The sequence below is a fragment of the Pistacia vera genome, unplaced genomic scaffold, assembly GCF_008641045.1.
Source record: "Pistacia vera cultivar Batoury unplaced genomic scaffold, PisVer_v2 Contig1046, whole genome shotgun sequence".
Classification (NCBI taxonomy): Eukaryota; Viridiplantae; Streptophyta; class Magnoliopsida; order Sapindales; family Anacardiaceae; genus Pistacia; species Pistacia vera.
The window spans coordinates 29,507-44,466 of NW_022195078.1; the positions used below are offsets into that span (position 1 = coordinate 29,507).

General features: G+C 37.1%; 4 protein-coding genes across 4 annotated transcripts; 3 read left to right on the forward strand and 1 right to left on the reverse strand.

The window, feature by feature from the left end:
• The first annotated feature begins 787 nt into the window (after positions 1 to 787).
• On the forward strand, positions 788 to 2,728 carry LOC116127548 (guanine nucleotide-binding protein subunit beta-like protein). The gene is made up of 2 exons (XM_031413200.1): positions 788 to 1,753; positions 2,366 to 2,728. The coding sequence occupies exons 1-2, from the start codon at positions 872 to 874 to the stop codon at positions 2,465 to 2,467; spliced, it is 984 nt and encodes a 327-aa protein (XP_031269060.1). The 5' UTR covers positions 788 to 871; the 3' UTR covers positions 2,468 to 2,728.
• A 4,058-nt stretch (positions 2,729 to 6,786) lies between these two features.
• LOC116127476 (putative disease resistance protein RGA3) lies at positions 6,787 to 8,491 on the forward strand. The gene is made up of 2 exons (XM_031413139.1): positions 6,787 to 7,222; positions 7,512 to 8,491. The coding sequence occupies exons 1-2, from the start codon at positions 6,787 to 6,789 to the stop codon at positions 8,489 to 8,491; spliced, it is 1,416 nt and encodes a 471-aa protein (XP_031268999.1).
• A 584-nt stretch (positions 8,492 to 9,075) lies between these two features.
• LOC116127486 (transcription factor MYB3R-3-like) lies at positions 9,076 to 10,246 on the reverse strand. The gene is made up of 4 exons (XM_031413150.1): positions 10,161 to 10,246; positions 9,415 to 9,573; positions 9,193 to 9,342; positions 9,076 to 9,085 (listed from the first exon to the last, which is right to left on the reverse strand). Exons 1-4 carry the CDS (start codon positions 10,244 to 10,246, stop codon positions 9,076 to 9,078), a joined length of 405 nt encoding a protein of 134 aa, XP_031269010.1.
• Positions 10,247 to 11,093: 847 nt separating this feature from the next.
• On the forward strand, positions 11,094 to 13,804 carry LOC116127495 (putative disease resistance protein RGA4). The gene is made up of 2 exons (XM_031413161.1): positions 11,094 to 13,505; positions 13,574 to 13,804. Exons 1-2 carry the CDS (start codon positions 11,094 to 11,096, stop codon positions 13,802 to 13,804), a joined length of 2,643 nt encoding a protein of 880 aa, XP_031269021.1.
• Positions 13,805 to 14,960: the final 1,156 nt, after the last annotated feature.

The window sequence follows — 14,960 nt, forward strand, 5'->3', positions numbered from 1 at the left end:
GTTTTAATTTTTAGTAAAAGCCCACTAAAACGACGTCGTTTTAGGGGTGAGATTTTTTTATTTTTTTTTTTCAATAATTCGCGAATAGTTCGTGAATTATACGGGAAGCCTTATTATACGCGAATTATACGATAGATTTTATAAAATATATATACGTGCGTTTTATACGCGAATTATACGGTTGTCCGTACAATTCACGTATAATACGCGTTTTTACTAACTAGGCTGAAAACACAACAAAAACCAGTGATTTTGGGAGATAACAAAACAAGTGCAGAAACTCATTATAAATAATGCGTCAAAACTTGAATTTCTTATAATTTCAGCCCCAAATCACTAAATAAATCTGTTTTTCCAACACTCAACACAACCCCCATCTTTTATGACTATATAGTGTATATTAGATTTTTTTTTTTTTATGCTTAAAGGTGTTCAGGCTAGTTTATGCGCATCTCAACTAATCCTCCAAGGCTTTGAAATTGACAATCGGGTAAATTCCCTCAATGGTTACCGCTATTAACAACATAGATGGATTGAACTCATAATCTTTTTGAGTAATACACTAATACCCAAACATCTTAATTAGATTATTTAGATTTTAGATTTAGATTAAACCCAAAATCAAATTCTATCCCATATGACTGGCTATACCCGGTAACCATCCCAAACCCTAATGCAATCCCCAACTATCAAATAAGTCCACTGGACACTTACATGCAACCGACTGTCTCGGTGACCCCAAAACCCTAATCTCCGACACGATCACTATATAAACATTACCATTTCTCATTCCGACTCTTAGCTCGCCACTCTCGCCTCATCAATTCTGCGAACCCTAACCCTAGCGAGAGACCAGACAAACAAACCCACAATGGCTGAAGGTCTCGTACTCCGTGGAACCATGCGTGCCCATACCGATATGGTCACCGCCATCGCCACCCCCATCGACAACTCCGACATGATTGTCACCGCCTCACGTGACAAGTCCATCATCCTCTGGCACCTCACTAAGGAAGAGAAAACATATGGTGTCCCACGACGTCGTTTGACCGGACACTCTCACTTCGTTCAGGACGTTGTTCTGTCGTCTGATGGACAGTTCGCTCTCTCCGGCTCCTGGGACGGTGAGCTCCGTCTGTGGGACCTGGCTGCCGGTGTCTCCGCCCGCCGTTTCGTTGGCCACACCAAAGATGTCCTCTCTGTCGCGTTCTCCATTGACAACCGTCAGATCGTTTCAGCCTCCCGTGACCGCACGATCAAGCTGTGGAACACTCTCGGCGAATGCAAGTACACCATTCAAGACGGTGACGCTCACACCGAGTGGGTTTCATGTGTTAGGTTCAGCCCTAATACTCTGCAGCCGACGATCGTCTCTGCATCTTGGGACAAGACCGTGAAAGTATGGAACTTGAGCAACTGTAAGCTAAGGTCCACTTTGGCAGGGCACAGTGGATATGTGAATACTGTAGCGGTGTCACCTGACGGTTCGTTGTGCGCTAGTGGAGGGAAAGATGGAGTGATATTGCTGTGGGATTTGGCAGAAGGTAAGAGATTGTATTCATTGGACGCAGGGGCTGTGATTCACGCTCTGTGTTTCAGTCCAAATAGGTACTGGTTGTGTGCTGCAACTGAGCAGAGTATTAAGATCTGGGATCTTGAGAGCAAGAGCATTGTGGAGGATCTTAAAGTTGATTTGAAGACCGAGGCTGAGAAGAGTGAGGGCACCACTGCTACTACCACCATTAAAAAGAAGGTATAAATTACGTAAATTGAAATTTAATTTATTTATTGATAGTTTATATTCATCTACATGATCACTTGGTGTATATTCTTTGTTGGTGTCTATTTATTTTTGGTTTTGTGTGAATGACTGTAGTTTAATTCGGTTGGGTAGTGTGTTTGTATAGGCGGTTTTCTATGATTTATTTTGAAGATGGTTGTGATTTGTTACTTGTATGTTGGTGGGTGTGGATGATCTTGTGAGAGTTATCGGCCCTGAACCATGGATTGTGTTATACATTACGCCTCTTTTGTGATTTTTTGGCAAGGAGTGTGGTTTTGTTTCTCTGTTACGGCTGAGTTGATTCATTTGTGATCGTTTAGTTGGTCAACCTGAGTTGTTTATTGCGTGATAGAAAGAAACTAAGTATTTTTTAGTTAATTGTTTCGATGGAAATGATTCATGCTGTTGATAATATGTTTTTACTTCTGTACAATGGGTTATCGAGGGCATCTTTGTTCAACATGATTGTGTTGTTATAGTTTTGCCAATTATTCATTAGGAGCTTGAGTTTTTGTAATGATTTGAATATTGGTTTTACTGTTTGATGTGATAGCATTTGTTAATTTGCATTTTATTATGCAGAACATCTACTGCACAAGCTTGAACTGGAGTGCCGACGGAAGCACCTTGTTTAGTGGATATACAGATGGTGTGATCAGAGTGTGGGGAATTGGGCGTTACTAGGAAGAAGACTGAGAGTGATTGCCATAATGCTGTTTTCGTATTTTTGATGACAAACTAGTTGCACTACTCTGTAGGCAGTTTCGAACACCTATTTTAGATTTTGTTCAAAATGTTTCCAAGGATATTTTGGTTTTCTTTTATTTGGATGTTACATGGCTTTGAGGCCTATGCTATTTTGGTTTGTTTATTATTTAGATATTACATTTGTTTTCTCAACTATCAAATTATAGTTTTGAACACAATCATAGTTTCAACCTTGCATTATTACCCAAAACTAAGTTATGGGTATGATATGATCTTTAGTCTTTACATCATCTTACATTTTTTGAGATGTCGATCAAGTTGGAAAAAATTTCTCAAGAAGAAAATTGCTCAAAATTTGTTGGTTAGATTTGTTGCATTCCTATATGATTGTCAATCAAGAAAGGTGCTCACTTAAAACGATTCTATGGATTCTTATGTTATATTTATTCATTATCTGTGTTGCACCTTACCGTTTCTATCGTTCGCAGATTTTTATCAGTTTGTACTAGATATGTAATAATATAAATCGTAGTGATGAAACCATTGTCAGGCATCAATGTGATGGTGATGAACTTGGAGTCATTGGTGAATACAATCTTATAATGTTCCTCCTCATTACTTATTTACACATCATCATCGTTCACCAACAGGTTCTACTGGGTTCCGCTGGCTTTACTGGTGGGTTCCTCGCCTGACTTGAGCCTGCCAGAAAACCTCCCCAAGTCATGTTGATACTTTCGACTTTCTTTACCTTCTGCCTTTTCTGGAACTGTCTTCTCTGTGACGTACTCAGGCAACTCTCCTTCCTGTATGAGCTCCTCAATTCTAAGTTTTCTCTACATACTCCTCTCCTTGTATGAGCTCCTCAAGATCAAAGTAATATGACGTTTCGTGCCCAACTCTGGTGAGAATGGCACACATCTTGTGATAATTACAATACTTATAACGGTTCCTCAAGGTCAAGGCAGGATACTTTTTAAGGGGCCGGTCTTTGAACAAGGTTTTAAGCTTCTTCTTCAGGTAAACTTTGATAGGATCATCTGGAGGGCGCAACTGAGGAAGGAAGTACTTAGTTTCCAGCCACCAACCTGAGTAGTTGCAATCACCCCTCCCATAATAGGAGTCATCCCGGTGAGCAAGACTTTTGTCTTGGAAATGCTTTCACGCTTTTTTTTGTCCTACCCATTACATCATTGTAATAAGGAGGTGGTTGTATCTTCTCAGGCATTTTGGCTACAATGGGTGGCCCTAGATACCTCGTCTTGAACCTTTCTTCTACGTGAACATGACTCGAGCAAGATTTATACAAATGATCACAGGCTTGGGGAGTGAAGACAGACAGTTTGCCAAGCCACTTCTTGGTCTCCCCTATGACCAACCCTCGATGGACGATCTTCTCATTGTATTTGTCCGCTTGATTGACCTCACGATGATTCCTATCTACAAAGTTCATGGGGTTTCCCTAGACCTTGTTTTGTAGTCTGGTTGCCTCCTTACCTGGAGGGATTTAAAATTTACAGTGAAGGCTTTTGCCAAGTCATCAAAGTTTATTTATTTAGAAGGGGTAAAGTTCTGTACCCGTCTTTGACAGTTTGCGTTAAGTGTGATGAAAAATGCCTTGCACATGATCGCCTTTGTAGCCTTTTGAACCTCCATGAGTGTTTAATAGTGGTCGATGTGCTCCATTGGGAAGTTACAAGGATAGGTTTCTGCTACAATCCACTCGGTGAAGGGGCTGGCACTGACTATCCTGGCCCCTTTTCTTTGCTGCACCACCTGCAAAACCACTTTGATAATTTTTCATCAGTGAAGGTCCCTGTGCTGGTTCACGATGACAACCAATTGCAGAATCACTTGTAAAATTCTTGAATATATCAATGAGTTGTGTAAGGAAAAGTACTGTTTACTGCCTGAAGATCTATGTGAGAGAGCCATGGCCCGCTTCTAGAATAAATTTGCTGATGAGAAGGTACATGAAAAATTAAAAAATTTTGTGCATGTTTTCAGTTCTCTTATTATTATTTTTGCTCTACAAGAACTATACGATTTCCCATCTCATTATAATTCTGTTTTTTGTTAGATAGATGAGCCTGATTTCTTAGAACCATAGGATATTTGAATCTAGAGAGCATTGGGTTGGATCCCTCACTGGCTCAATGTAAAAGATTTTTTTGAAATACTATCCTGTATATAAGAAGGTCTCTGTGCTGGTTCACGGTGAGAAACCAATTGCTGAATCACATGTAAAATTCTTGCATATATGGATGAGTTGTGGAAGGAAAAGTACTTTTTAGTGCCTGAAGATCTATGTGAAAGAGCCATGGCTCGCTTCTGGGATAGATTTGCTGACGAGAAGGTACATGAAAACCCACTTTCAAATAATGTTGCAGCAAATATTAGAAATCAAAAAGACTTTGGCTTTGTGGCTCACGCTAAGCACTGTATGAATACAACTTTAATAAACTCAATTTAAAGCTTTCGGCTGTAAATACTCTTATATCCATTACCACATCTTATTACAATTCATCTTCCTTAGTCTTAAGAGTTTAATCCTTGAGTTTGTGGTTAATTAAAGCACATCTTATGTTTCCTGTAATGTTAAATTATTGTAATACAGGCAGTGTCACCAATATAACAATGAAGGTCAACTTCCAGCAAAATGTAAACAAACCCAAGTTGCCATTTGCCATAAGAGTAGTTTCGATTTGTCAAAAGTGTAGGTTTTAGAGTCTGGTAATGCTAGGAGAAAGAAGGTTAACATGCATGAAAGAGAGAGTTGAAAAAAGAGAAAGACTTCAGCTTGTATCTGCTCTGTTTTCGTTCATTGAACAGGGGAATATAAACACAAAATTCTTCACTGTTACAACCACTCTTGCAGTGAGAACTTTTTGCAAATACAAGGCATTCTAAATAACCCTAACTAATACTAATTTACAGTGACATATAATGGCCTTAATCACCGGCTGTCACATAATACTTTCAAAAAAACCAACCAAATACAGCATTGAAAGACAGCCTTTAACATACTCAAACTTGGCGCCAAAATACAAACTTGAACAGCAAACCAGTTTCCAGCAAAATATCACATACTTTAACAAAAAGATATCCACACTCCATATACAATATTATTCAACTGGTTTCCTGCATTTCAAATAACAACTACATGCCGTTTCGTTGGTGTGTACATTGTACAGTGAGTTCTACACTTGGGTATATATTAAACTTGAGGCTAAGGTTCTGATAAACTGCAATTAGAAAATTAGAAGAAAACTTGTAGAGCACAATGTGAATTGTATTGTATTCAAGGTAAATGGTGTTAGTTAAACAACATTCCAGAACTGGTTACAGAGCTGGGGAAGAGTCTTCCCTTGATACAGCTGTGGAAAAGTAGGTCATAAATGCCTATGGTCAATGGCGTGATTCACCAAATGGATTGAGTTTCAAAAATTAATAAGTCATACACACATATCTTGGATACTTTTCTCCTGCTTTAATTATTAGAGATGCTGCTACTTTCACGCCTATCTACACAATCATCTTCAACTAGGTTATTTTCGCACTCTGTTTCTTCTGAGAGAAAATGGCAGAATCAATTCTATGTGACATTGCGACTGAAGTTCTAAAGAAGATAGACTCTCTTGTGGTTCGGCAAGTGTCCTTGTTGTGGAATGTTGAAAGTGATTTAAAAAGCCTTGAGGGAACCCTGAGCACTATCCAAGCCGTGCTCTTGGATGCTGAGGAAAAGCAGGCACAAGATCATCAGCTGCGTGACTGGCTTGGGAAGCTTAAGGATGTTCTCCTTGATGCTGAGGACGTTTTAGAAGAATTTGAGCTTCAAGCTTCCGAGAGGGAAGTGGTGAGACAAAAGAGGAGCACATTAACAAAGGTACGTCAATGCTTTTCAAGCTCTAATCCTGTTGTTTATCGATCTGAAATTAGTCATAAAATCGAGGAGATTAGAAAAAGGCTAGATCAGATTGCCGGTAATAGGAGTAAATTTAGTCTTAGTGAGAGTATTTCTGTTGAAGATGGGCATGTAATTCCAAAGAAAAGGCAGACTGATCCCTTCTTGGGAGCTCCTTATGTTATTGGAAGAGAGGATGATTAAAATAAGATCATAAGCATTTTAATGCAACCAACCAAAGGAGAGGGAGTCTCTGTCATTCCAATAGTTGGAATTGGGGGTTCGGTAAAACCACTCTTACTCAAATGGTTTACAATGAGAAAGAGTACATGAGTTCTTTCCATTAAAGATGTAGACATGCGTGCCAGATAACTTCGATGTCACCAGATTGATGAAAAAATTTATTAATTCTGCAACAGGTGAGGATCGTTGCATGTTAAAAGGAGATGAAATTCCTAAGCATTTGCAGGAAATTTTGACAGATAAAAAGTTTTTGCTTGTCATGGATGATGTCCGGAATGAGAAGCCCCAGAAATGGATGGATCTAAGAAAATTATTGCTAAATGGTGTCAATGGAAGCAAAATTATTGTGAGCACACGAAGTAATAGAGTCGTAGAAATAATGAGCACTGGTCCCTTCCATTTTCTGCAAGGTCTTTCCATTGAGGAATCTGTGTTATTATTTAAGAAGTATGCGTTCAAAGATGGAGAAGGGAAAGATTTTCCAAGGCTCATTGAAATTGGGAAGGAAATTGTGAGAAAATGTAAAGGAGTTCCGTTGGCTGTGAGATCTTTAGGGAGCTTACTTTATGCAAACACATACGAATGTCAGTGGTTGAAAATAAGAGAATATGACATTTGGCAGGTGGATTAAGATAATGAAGACATCTTACCAGTATTGAAATTGAGCTATGATCATTTACCATCTCCCATGAAGCGATGTTTTACTTATCTTTGCTTGTTTCCGAAGGATTATAATTATGGCAGTGAGTACATGGCCAATTATTGGATGGCGATTGGACTTCTTAAAACCTCTAAGAAAACTGAAGAGGTAGAAGATGTTGCTATTCGATATATGAAAGTTTTATGGTCAAGGGGTTTCTTAAAGGATTTCAGGTGACACAGAGTTATGTGGTCAAGAATTTCTAAAACTTATAGTTGACAACTCAAGGAGTGTTCGAAGCATTGTCTTTCCAGCAGCAAAGAAATATGGAGATGAATCTATTGTTGGGTCATTTATTGGAAAAGATATATCCAAATTCAAATACCTCCGACTTCTACACTTGTGTGATATACTTTTCGAAGTGTTGCTAGATTCTATCGGTACATTGAGACATTTGAGGTACATTGATCTTGCTCGGAATTATTCATTGAAGAAGCTCCCTAAATCTATTTGCGAGCTTCAGAACTTGCAAATGTTAAGACTTGGTGCTTGTTCTAGGCTTAAGAAGTTGCCTAATAACATGCGAAAGATGATTTGCCTTAGGCACTTGGAAATAACCACACAAGAAGAGGTTCTTCCAGAAAATGGAATTGGATGTTTGAGTTCCCTTGAATATTTGTACTTTTTTGCATGCTCCAATCTAGTAAGTTTGTGTGAAGGGATGCATGGTCTTAAAAGTCTCCGAATGTTGCATCTACGAAACACTTCTGTGAGATCATTACCAGATACCATCAAATACCTAACAAAATTAGAGATCTTATTGATTTCGTATTCCTCCAAGATTAATTTGAAGATGGATTTGCAAGCAGAAGATCGTGGTTTGAGGCTGAGTCTTAAAACATTCATTATTTATTATTCAACATCACTGGTGGATTTGCCCCAGCTTCTTCTTCAAGCATCTGCTGACACTCTGAAGACCATACATATTGGACACTGTGGAAACTTAGAAGCACTACCGGAGTGGTTCCAATATCTCACATCACTTGAGACTCTTGATATTACAAATTGCCCCAGATTGTCATCTCTTCCACAAGGGATAGAACGCCTTACTTCCCTCAAGCTATTGAAGATTGAAAACTGTCCTGTTCTAGTCGAAAGCTGCAGAAATGATGAGTCGAAGATTGCTCATATTCCACTGGTTCAATATCTTTAATCGTGGCATCAGGCTCCCTAGTTAACGCTGGTTTGTTTTCATGGGTGGTGTGTTGCTCCTTAATCTCTTTTCATGGAAAATTAGTCCCAACTTTCATTTTCATTTGCTTTCAATTTGGTTGTATTTGGTTGTTTCTTATGCATGGATGATGTTGTATTTTTATATTAAGTGTGCTTTTTATTAATAAATTTCCCTTGTACTTTCGAGGTTTTTTTTTTTTTTTTTTTAAAATAATAATTATGATTTCAGTTCATTTTCCTATTCTCATTTTGTTTTTAATTGTAATTAAAGGGTGATGAAGATATTTTAAGATGCTTTGTACATTAACTTCCAAATTCTCTAGTGTTATTAGTTCAAAGTTATACATTTATTTATTTAGCTATGGCTAATTTTATTAATGCAATTATGTTAACTTAAATTATGAGAGGGGACAGAATGAATTATAATGCAGGTGAGATCATCAAACTTGTAATACAGTATATCTCTCTGGTACAAATCTTTATATTTAAGATACAGCCATATGGGAGAGAGTAGGACAGCTAAGCAAATACATTCATTTTATAAGGGCAAAAAAATAGGTGCAATTAACATGAACTTCAAACGTGAAGACATTGAAAAGGATGCAAAGAGAAAGATAAGAAGATATCAGAATCAACTTTGTCCTCAACACACGTCTATATGTGAAATCCAAAACTTCATACCTCCAGCACTGGTTATCAATCCGTCCAGGCAATGCAGCAGCAACCTTGGACCAGCTAAATCCATGTTCTTCCAATGCAGCTTCCAACATCAAATCCTCTTCTTCAGTCCATTCACCTCTATTCACAGAAGGATCCCAAGAGTTGACCCATCTGCTAGCCAAATGAAAAGTTAAATTTTGTCGAATAAAAAACTGAACTGAATCTGAGACTATTTCTGGATACCTCCCTCTGCACTGCACTTGAGTACGACCTGGCCCAAATTGAGCTATTTTCTTCCAGTTCTTTGGCCCAAAAAGAATGGCAGCTACTGTCAGGCGTTTATCTTCATCTGGGGTCCATCTCCCAACTCTTTGCCTCATGAGGTGAAGCGTTTTCTTCCATCTGCATATAAACCATCCAAGTTATTTGACAGGCTGATTTTAAGAGCTATAATGACAAAACTACTACAATATTCTTTCAGTAAAAGAATAAACCAAAGCATATACATGGTAGACGATTATCAGCATGGGACTGCTTAAGTGACACAAAGGCTGAATCATTACTAACGCAAACAATATAGATAAGATGTTACTATGCTGATACATCTAAGACAATTATTTTTCCCACATTCACGCCGTAATATACAAAATATATAATGAAACCTCTATGAATTGTTATAAGTAAATAAATAGATTAGTCAAAAAAAGGGTCACTCCTTGAGGTTTTCTGTATTGCCCAGCATACAGATGACAAATCATGTAATTAGATCATATATCATTCAAGTCATTTCCTTTGAAGAAGATTCATTGTTAATTCTTCTAATGTTAGTTCGTGCATCATTTATTAGAAGGCTTCACCCGAATAATATATGAACAAAAGTTAAAGTCTTTGAAACTGGTAACTAACCTGTTAGAACATTGAGCACCAGTCCGTCCTTACTGCGCTTTAAACAAATTTATATAAAATATTAATGCTAAGATCATACTTACTGTGCTTCACATTCTTCACCAGAACGACCCTCAACATACATGGAAGCTAACTGATTCCAGTTAACTTTAGGAAGAATTTCCCGCATCATTTCTGGGTGACATCATCAAGATCATCTTTGATTGATGCAAAAATGAATCAAAACCATTTGCATCTGTAGAAGATTCCTCTGAAACCCTGCCAATTTAAAGCAGGCCCAGAAAATTATGCTTAAGAAGTAATGCAAATCGAAACACAGGTAACAAAAATTATATGTATAGCAAAGTTTAAAAGCACAAAAACAGAGTCGAACTTAAGTTGTAGCATTAAAGGAGACATTCTATAATAAATATTGTTTTGGCCTACAGGCTTAAAGATGCAGGACAACCAAGACTCTCGATGGTTTAATGTTATATCTCTAGGACTTATTTTATTTTTTTCTCCTAATTTGTTTTTATTTCCTTCCTAGTCAACATAAGACGGAAGACTTCCTTATATTGGATTGATCTTCTTATTTTGAAGATGGTTGTGATTTGTGACTTGTATATTGGTAGGTATAGACAATGTTGTGAGAGTTATTGGCCCTGAACCATGGATTGTGTTATACATTATTGTTAGAAATCGGAGGACTGAAAAATAAAATCTAGACTTGAAAAATGAACGCTTGTGAATTGAAGAAAGAAAACTTTTATTTAAACATATACTTCATATAATCTCCACATTACAAACAACTTTAATTCTCTTATGTTAGTGGTATAGCTAGATTTGAGATTCTCATACCAACTCCAGCACTGTAACCAATTTTTTATTCCTTGCATGCTGACTTTTTGAAGTTTTACGTTAGCACTATAGCTAAGATAGGCGCATACTGCATACTAAACCTTAATTAATTCTCACCTAACTCAGTTATCTTCAACTAGCTTATACTCGCTCTTTTCGTTTCTTTTTGAGAGAAAATGGCAGAATCAATTCTATTTAACATTGCGACAGAAGTTCTGAGGAAGATAGGCTCTTTTGTGGGTCGGGAAGTGTCCTTGCTGTGGAATCTTGAAAGTGATTTAGAAAGCCTTGCGAGAACCCTGAGCACTATCCAAGCCGTGCTCTCGGATGCTGAGGAAAAGCAGGCACAAGATCATCAGCTGCGTGACTGGCTTGGGAAGCTTAAGGATGTTTTCCTTGATGCTGAGGACGTTTTAGAAGAATTCGAGTTTCAAGCTCTCACGAGGGAGGTGGTGAGACAAAAGAGAAGCACATTAAGAAAGGTATGTCAATGCTTTTCAAGCTCCAATCCTGTTGCTGTCCGATCTGAAATTAGTCATAAAATCAAGGAGATTAGAGAAAGGCTAGATCAGATCGCAGGTGATAGGAGTAGATTTTCTCTTATTCAGAGTACTCCTGCTGAAGTTAGTCATGTAATTCCAAAGGAGAGGGAGACTAATCCCTTCTTGGGAGCTTCTTATGTTATTGGAAGAGAGGATGATAAAAGAAAGATCATAAGCTTTTTAAAGCAACAAACCGACATTAAAGTCTCTGTCATTCCAATAGTTGGCATGGGGGGTTCGGGTAAAACCACTCTAACTAAAATGGTTTACAATGATGAAATAGTAAATCAGTTCTTTCCATTAAAGATATGGACATGCGTGTCAAATGTCTTCGATGTCACTAGATTGATGAAAGAAATTATTTATTCTGCAACACGTGAGGATTGTAGTAAGTTAAAAGGAGATGAAATTCCTAAGCGTTTGCAAGAAATTTTGACAGGTAAAAAGTTTTTGCTTGTCTTGGATGACGTCTGGAATGAGAAGCCGATGAAATGGTTGGAATTGAAAGACTTGCTGGTGAATGGTGTCAATGGAAGTAAAATTATTGTGAGCACTCGAAGTAAAAAAGTTGCAGATATAATGAGCACTGTTCCCACACATTTTATACAAGGTCTTACCAATGAAGAATCATTCTCATTATTTAAGAAGTATGCATTCAAAGATGGAGAAGGGATTGATTTTCCAAGGCTCATTGAAATTGGGAAGGACATTGTAGGAAAATGTAAAGGAGTTCCGATGGCTGTGAGATCTTTAGGGAGCTTACTTTATGCAAACACAGACGAACGTGAGTGGTTGAAAATTAAAAAAAATGACATCTGGCAGGTGGATCAAGATAATGAAGGCATCTTACCAGTATTGAAATTGAGCTATGATCATTTGTCATCTCCCTTGAAGCAGTGTTTTACTTATCTTTGTTTGTTTCAGAAGGATCATAATTATTTCAGTTATTACGTGGCCCAATATTGGATGGCACTTGGACTTCTTAAAACCTCTGATAGAGCCGAAGAGCTAGAAGATGTTGCTGTTCAATATATGAAAGACTTATGGTCAAGGGGTTTCTTAGAGGATTTCTTGGATTATGATTATTATTGGTCATTTAAAGTGCATGATCTTATGCATGATCTTGCAATATCAATGACAAAAGGTGAGTCCGCATTCATAAATTTCGGAAGCCAACAAGTTGATGGGAAATTTCGGCATTTTTCACATGGTGACACTGAGTTATGTGGGGAAGAATTTCTACAACTCATAGTTGATAACTCAAGGAGTGTTCGAAGCATAGTCTTTCCAGTAGCAGAGAAATACGGAGATGCGTGTATTATTGGATCATTTATTAGTGAAGATATATCGAAATTCAAGTACATTCGACTACTACACTTGTGTAGTATACGTTTTGAAGTGTTGCCAGATTCTATCGGTACATTGAGACATTTGAGGTATCTTGATCTAGCTTGGAATTATTCATTGAAGAAGATTCCTGAATCTATTTGCGAGCTTCAGCACTTGCAAACATTAAGACTTCGTAGGTGTTATCAGCTTAAGAAGTTGCCTAATAACATACGAAAGATGATCTGCCTTAGATGCTTGGAAATAACCACACAAGAGGAGGTTCTTCCAGAAAATGGAATTGGATGCTTGAGTTCCCTTCAATATTTGTATGTAGTTGGCTGCGACAGTCTACTACGTTTGTGTGAAGGGATGCAAGGTCTGAAAAGCCTCCGAACGTTGTATCTACGAAGCAGTTCTGTGATCTCGTTACCGGATACTATCAAATACCTGACAAAATTAGAGATGTTACTAGTTTGGAGCTGCCCCAAGATTAATTTGAAGATGGAATTGCAAGGAGAAGATCGTGAGCTAAGGTTGAGTCTTAAAAAATTCATAATTGTTGATTTAGAATCATTGGTTGATTTGCCTCAGCTTCTTCTTCAGGCATCCGCCAACACTCTGATTTACATGCGGATTGAAGGGTGTGGAAACTTAGAAGCACTACCGGAGTGGTTGCAAAATTTCACAGCACTTGAAAAACTTGAGNAGGAGAAGATCGTGTGCTGAGGTTGGGTCTTAAAAAATTCATAATTGCTTATTTGAATTCATTGGTGGATTTGCCTCAGCTTCTTCTTCAATCATCTGCTGAGACTCTGAAGTACGTGTATATTGTAAAGTGTGAAAGGTTAGAAGCAGTTCCGGAGTGGTTCCAAAATCTCACATCACTTGAAAAACTTGAGATTGGAGATTGCCCCAGATTGTCATCTCTTCCTAAAGGGATAGAACGCCTTAATTCCCTCAAGGAATTGAAGATTACAGCCTGTCCTGCACTGTCTGATATAAAGTTGAAGAAATGATGAGTCAAAGATTGCTGCTTTGTTTTCATGGGTGGTGTGATTGTTTTCATCTTCTTGGAGATTCTTGGTAATGCCGGTTTGTTTTCATGGGTGGTGTGTTACTCCTTTCAGCTTTCAATTTGGTTGTATTTTATTGTTTCTTATGCATGGACAGTGTTGTATTTATACTTTTGAAAGATTGACTTTTTTTTTTTTTTTTTAATAAAAAAGTGTATGTTTTTGTGTATGTTTAGCCATGGCTAATTTTGTTAATGCAATTATGTAAACTAAAATTATGGGAGGGGACAAAATGCGTATGTGGGCAGTTAATACATTCTTTTTATATTTGCATTTTGTGCCCAAGAGTTTCACCAAATACTCGAATGATGTCTTTATATATATGGAAAATTGTAGCTTTACAGCTATATCTCTTTTTTTTTCATTTTTTTTCCTTCAATTGATCCTTTTTTTTTTAATTGCTATAATAATAATAATAATAATAATTATTATTATTATTAGTATAAAGATGATCCGATAATTTTAACCTTTTTTTTTCTTAGTTAGTTTTAATTAGAATGAGAATTTTAAGTTTGTATCTTAGAAGTATTAAAATTGAATGACCCAAATTATATTCTCTATGTATTACTTTATTTGAATCTAATATCCGAGTCGAATTAAGTAAATATTATCGGTTTTACATCCAATCAAAGGATATATGTTTTTTGTGTTTCAATATAATTGAAGGGATGAAAGGATTATTTTTCTCCTTATTTTTATTTTCAGTATAAATACTATTTTTATGTTTTAAATTTATAAAATAAGATAGAAAAAAGGAAAATATATTCAATTGTACGAGGTGGTTGGTGAGAATAAATAAATGTGCTAAATTAATAATTAAAAAGAAAAAGGAAACACTAAAAATAAATAATTTTTTAATTATAAGGTAAAGGGATTTTAAATGTATAAAATATGTACCATTAACTGTGAACAGTTGGTCCCCCTAATTGTTTATGTGGCTCATCATTAGCACCAACAAGCAACAATTTTAAAACTTTAGGTACCAAAACGAGATTCTCCTTGACAAATTGAAGAAAGCAAAACTTTGAAAAACAATTGGTGGTTGGTACCTTAAATTAGTGATGGCAATCGGCCGGGTCGGGATCGGGTACGCCTTGGC

Bases quoted from the DNA above. Each gene is read 5' to 3' on its own strand.
- LOC116127548 (XM_031413200.1), top strand. From the start codon at position 872: ATGGCTGAAGGTCTCGTACTCCGTGGAACCATGCGTGCCCATACCGAT. The intron at 1,754-2,365 runs GTATAAATTACG...TTTATTATGCAG, and splicing joins CTACCACCATTAAAAAGAAG to AACATCTACTGCACAAGCTT.
- LOC116127476 (XM_031413139.1), top strand. From the start codon at position 6,787: ATGAAAAAATTTATTAATTCTGCAACAGGTGAGGATCGTTGCATGTTA. The intron at 7,223-7,511 runs GTCAGTGGTTGA...AAAGGATTTCAG, and splicing joins TTATGCAAACACATACGAAT to GTGACACAGAGTTATGTGGT.
- LOC116127486 (XM_031413150.1), bottom strand. From the start codon at position 10,246: ATGCGGGAAATTCTTCCTAAAGTTAACTGGAATCAGTTAGCTTCCATG. The intron at 9,574-10,160 runs GTAAGTATGATC...GTTTATATGCAG, and splicing joins GGTGAAGAATGTGAAGCACA to ATGGAAGAAAACGCTTCACC. The intron at 9,343-9,414 runs GTATCCAGAAAT...TTTGGCTAGCAG, and splicing joins CAAGTGCAGTGCAGAGGGAG to ATGGGTCAACTCTTGGGATC.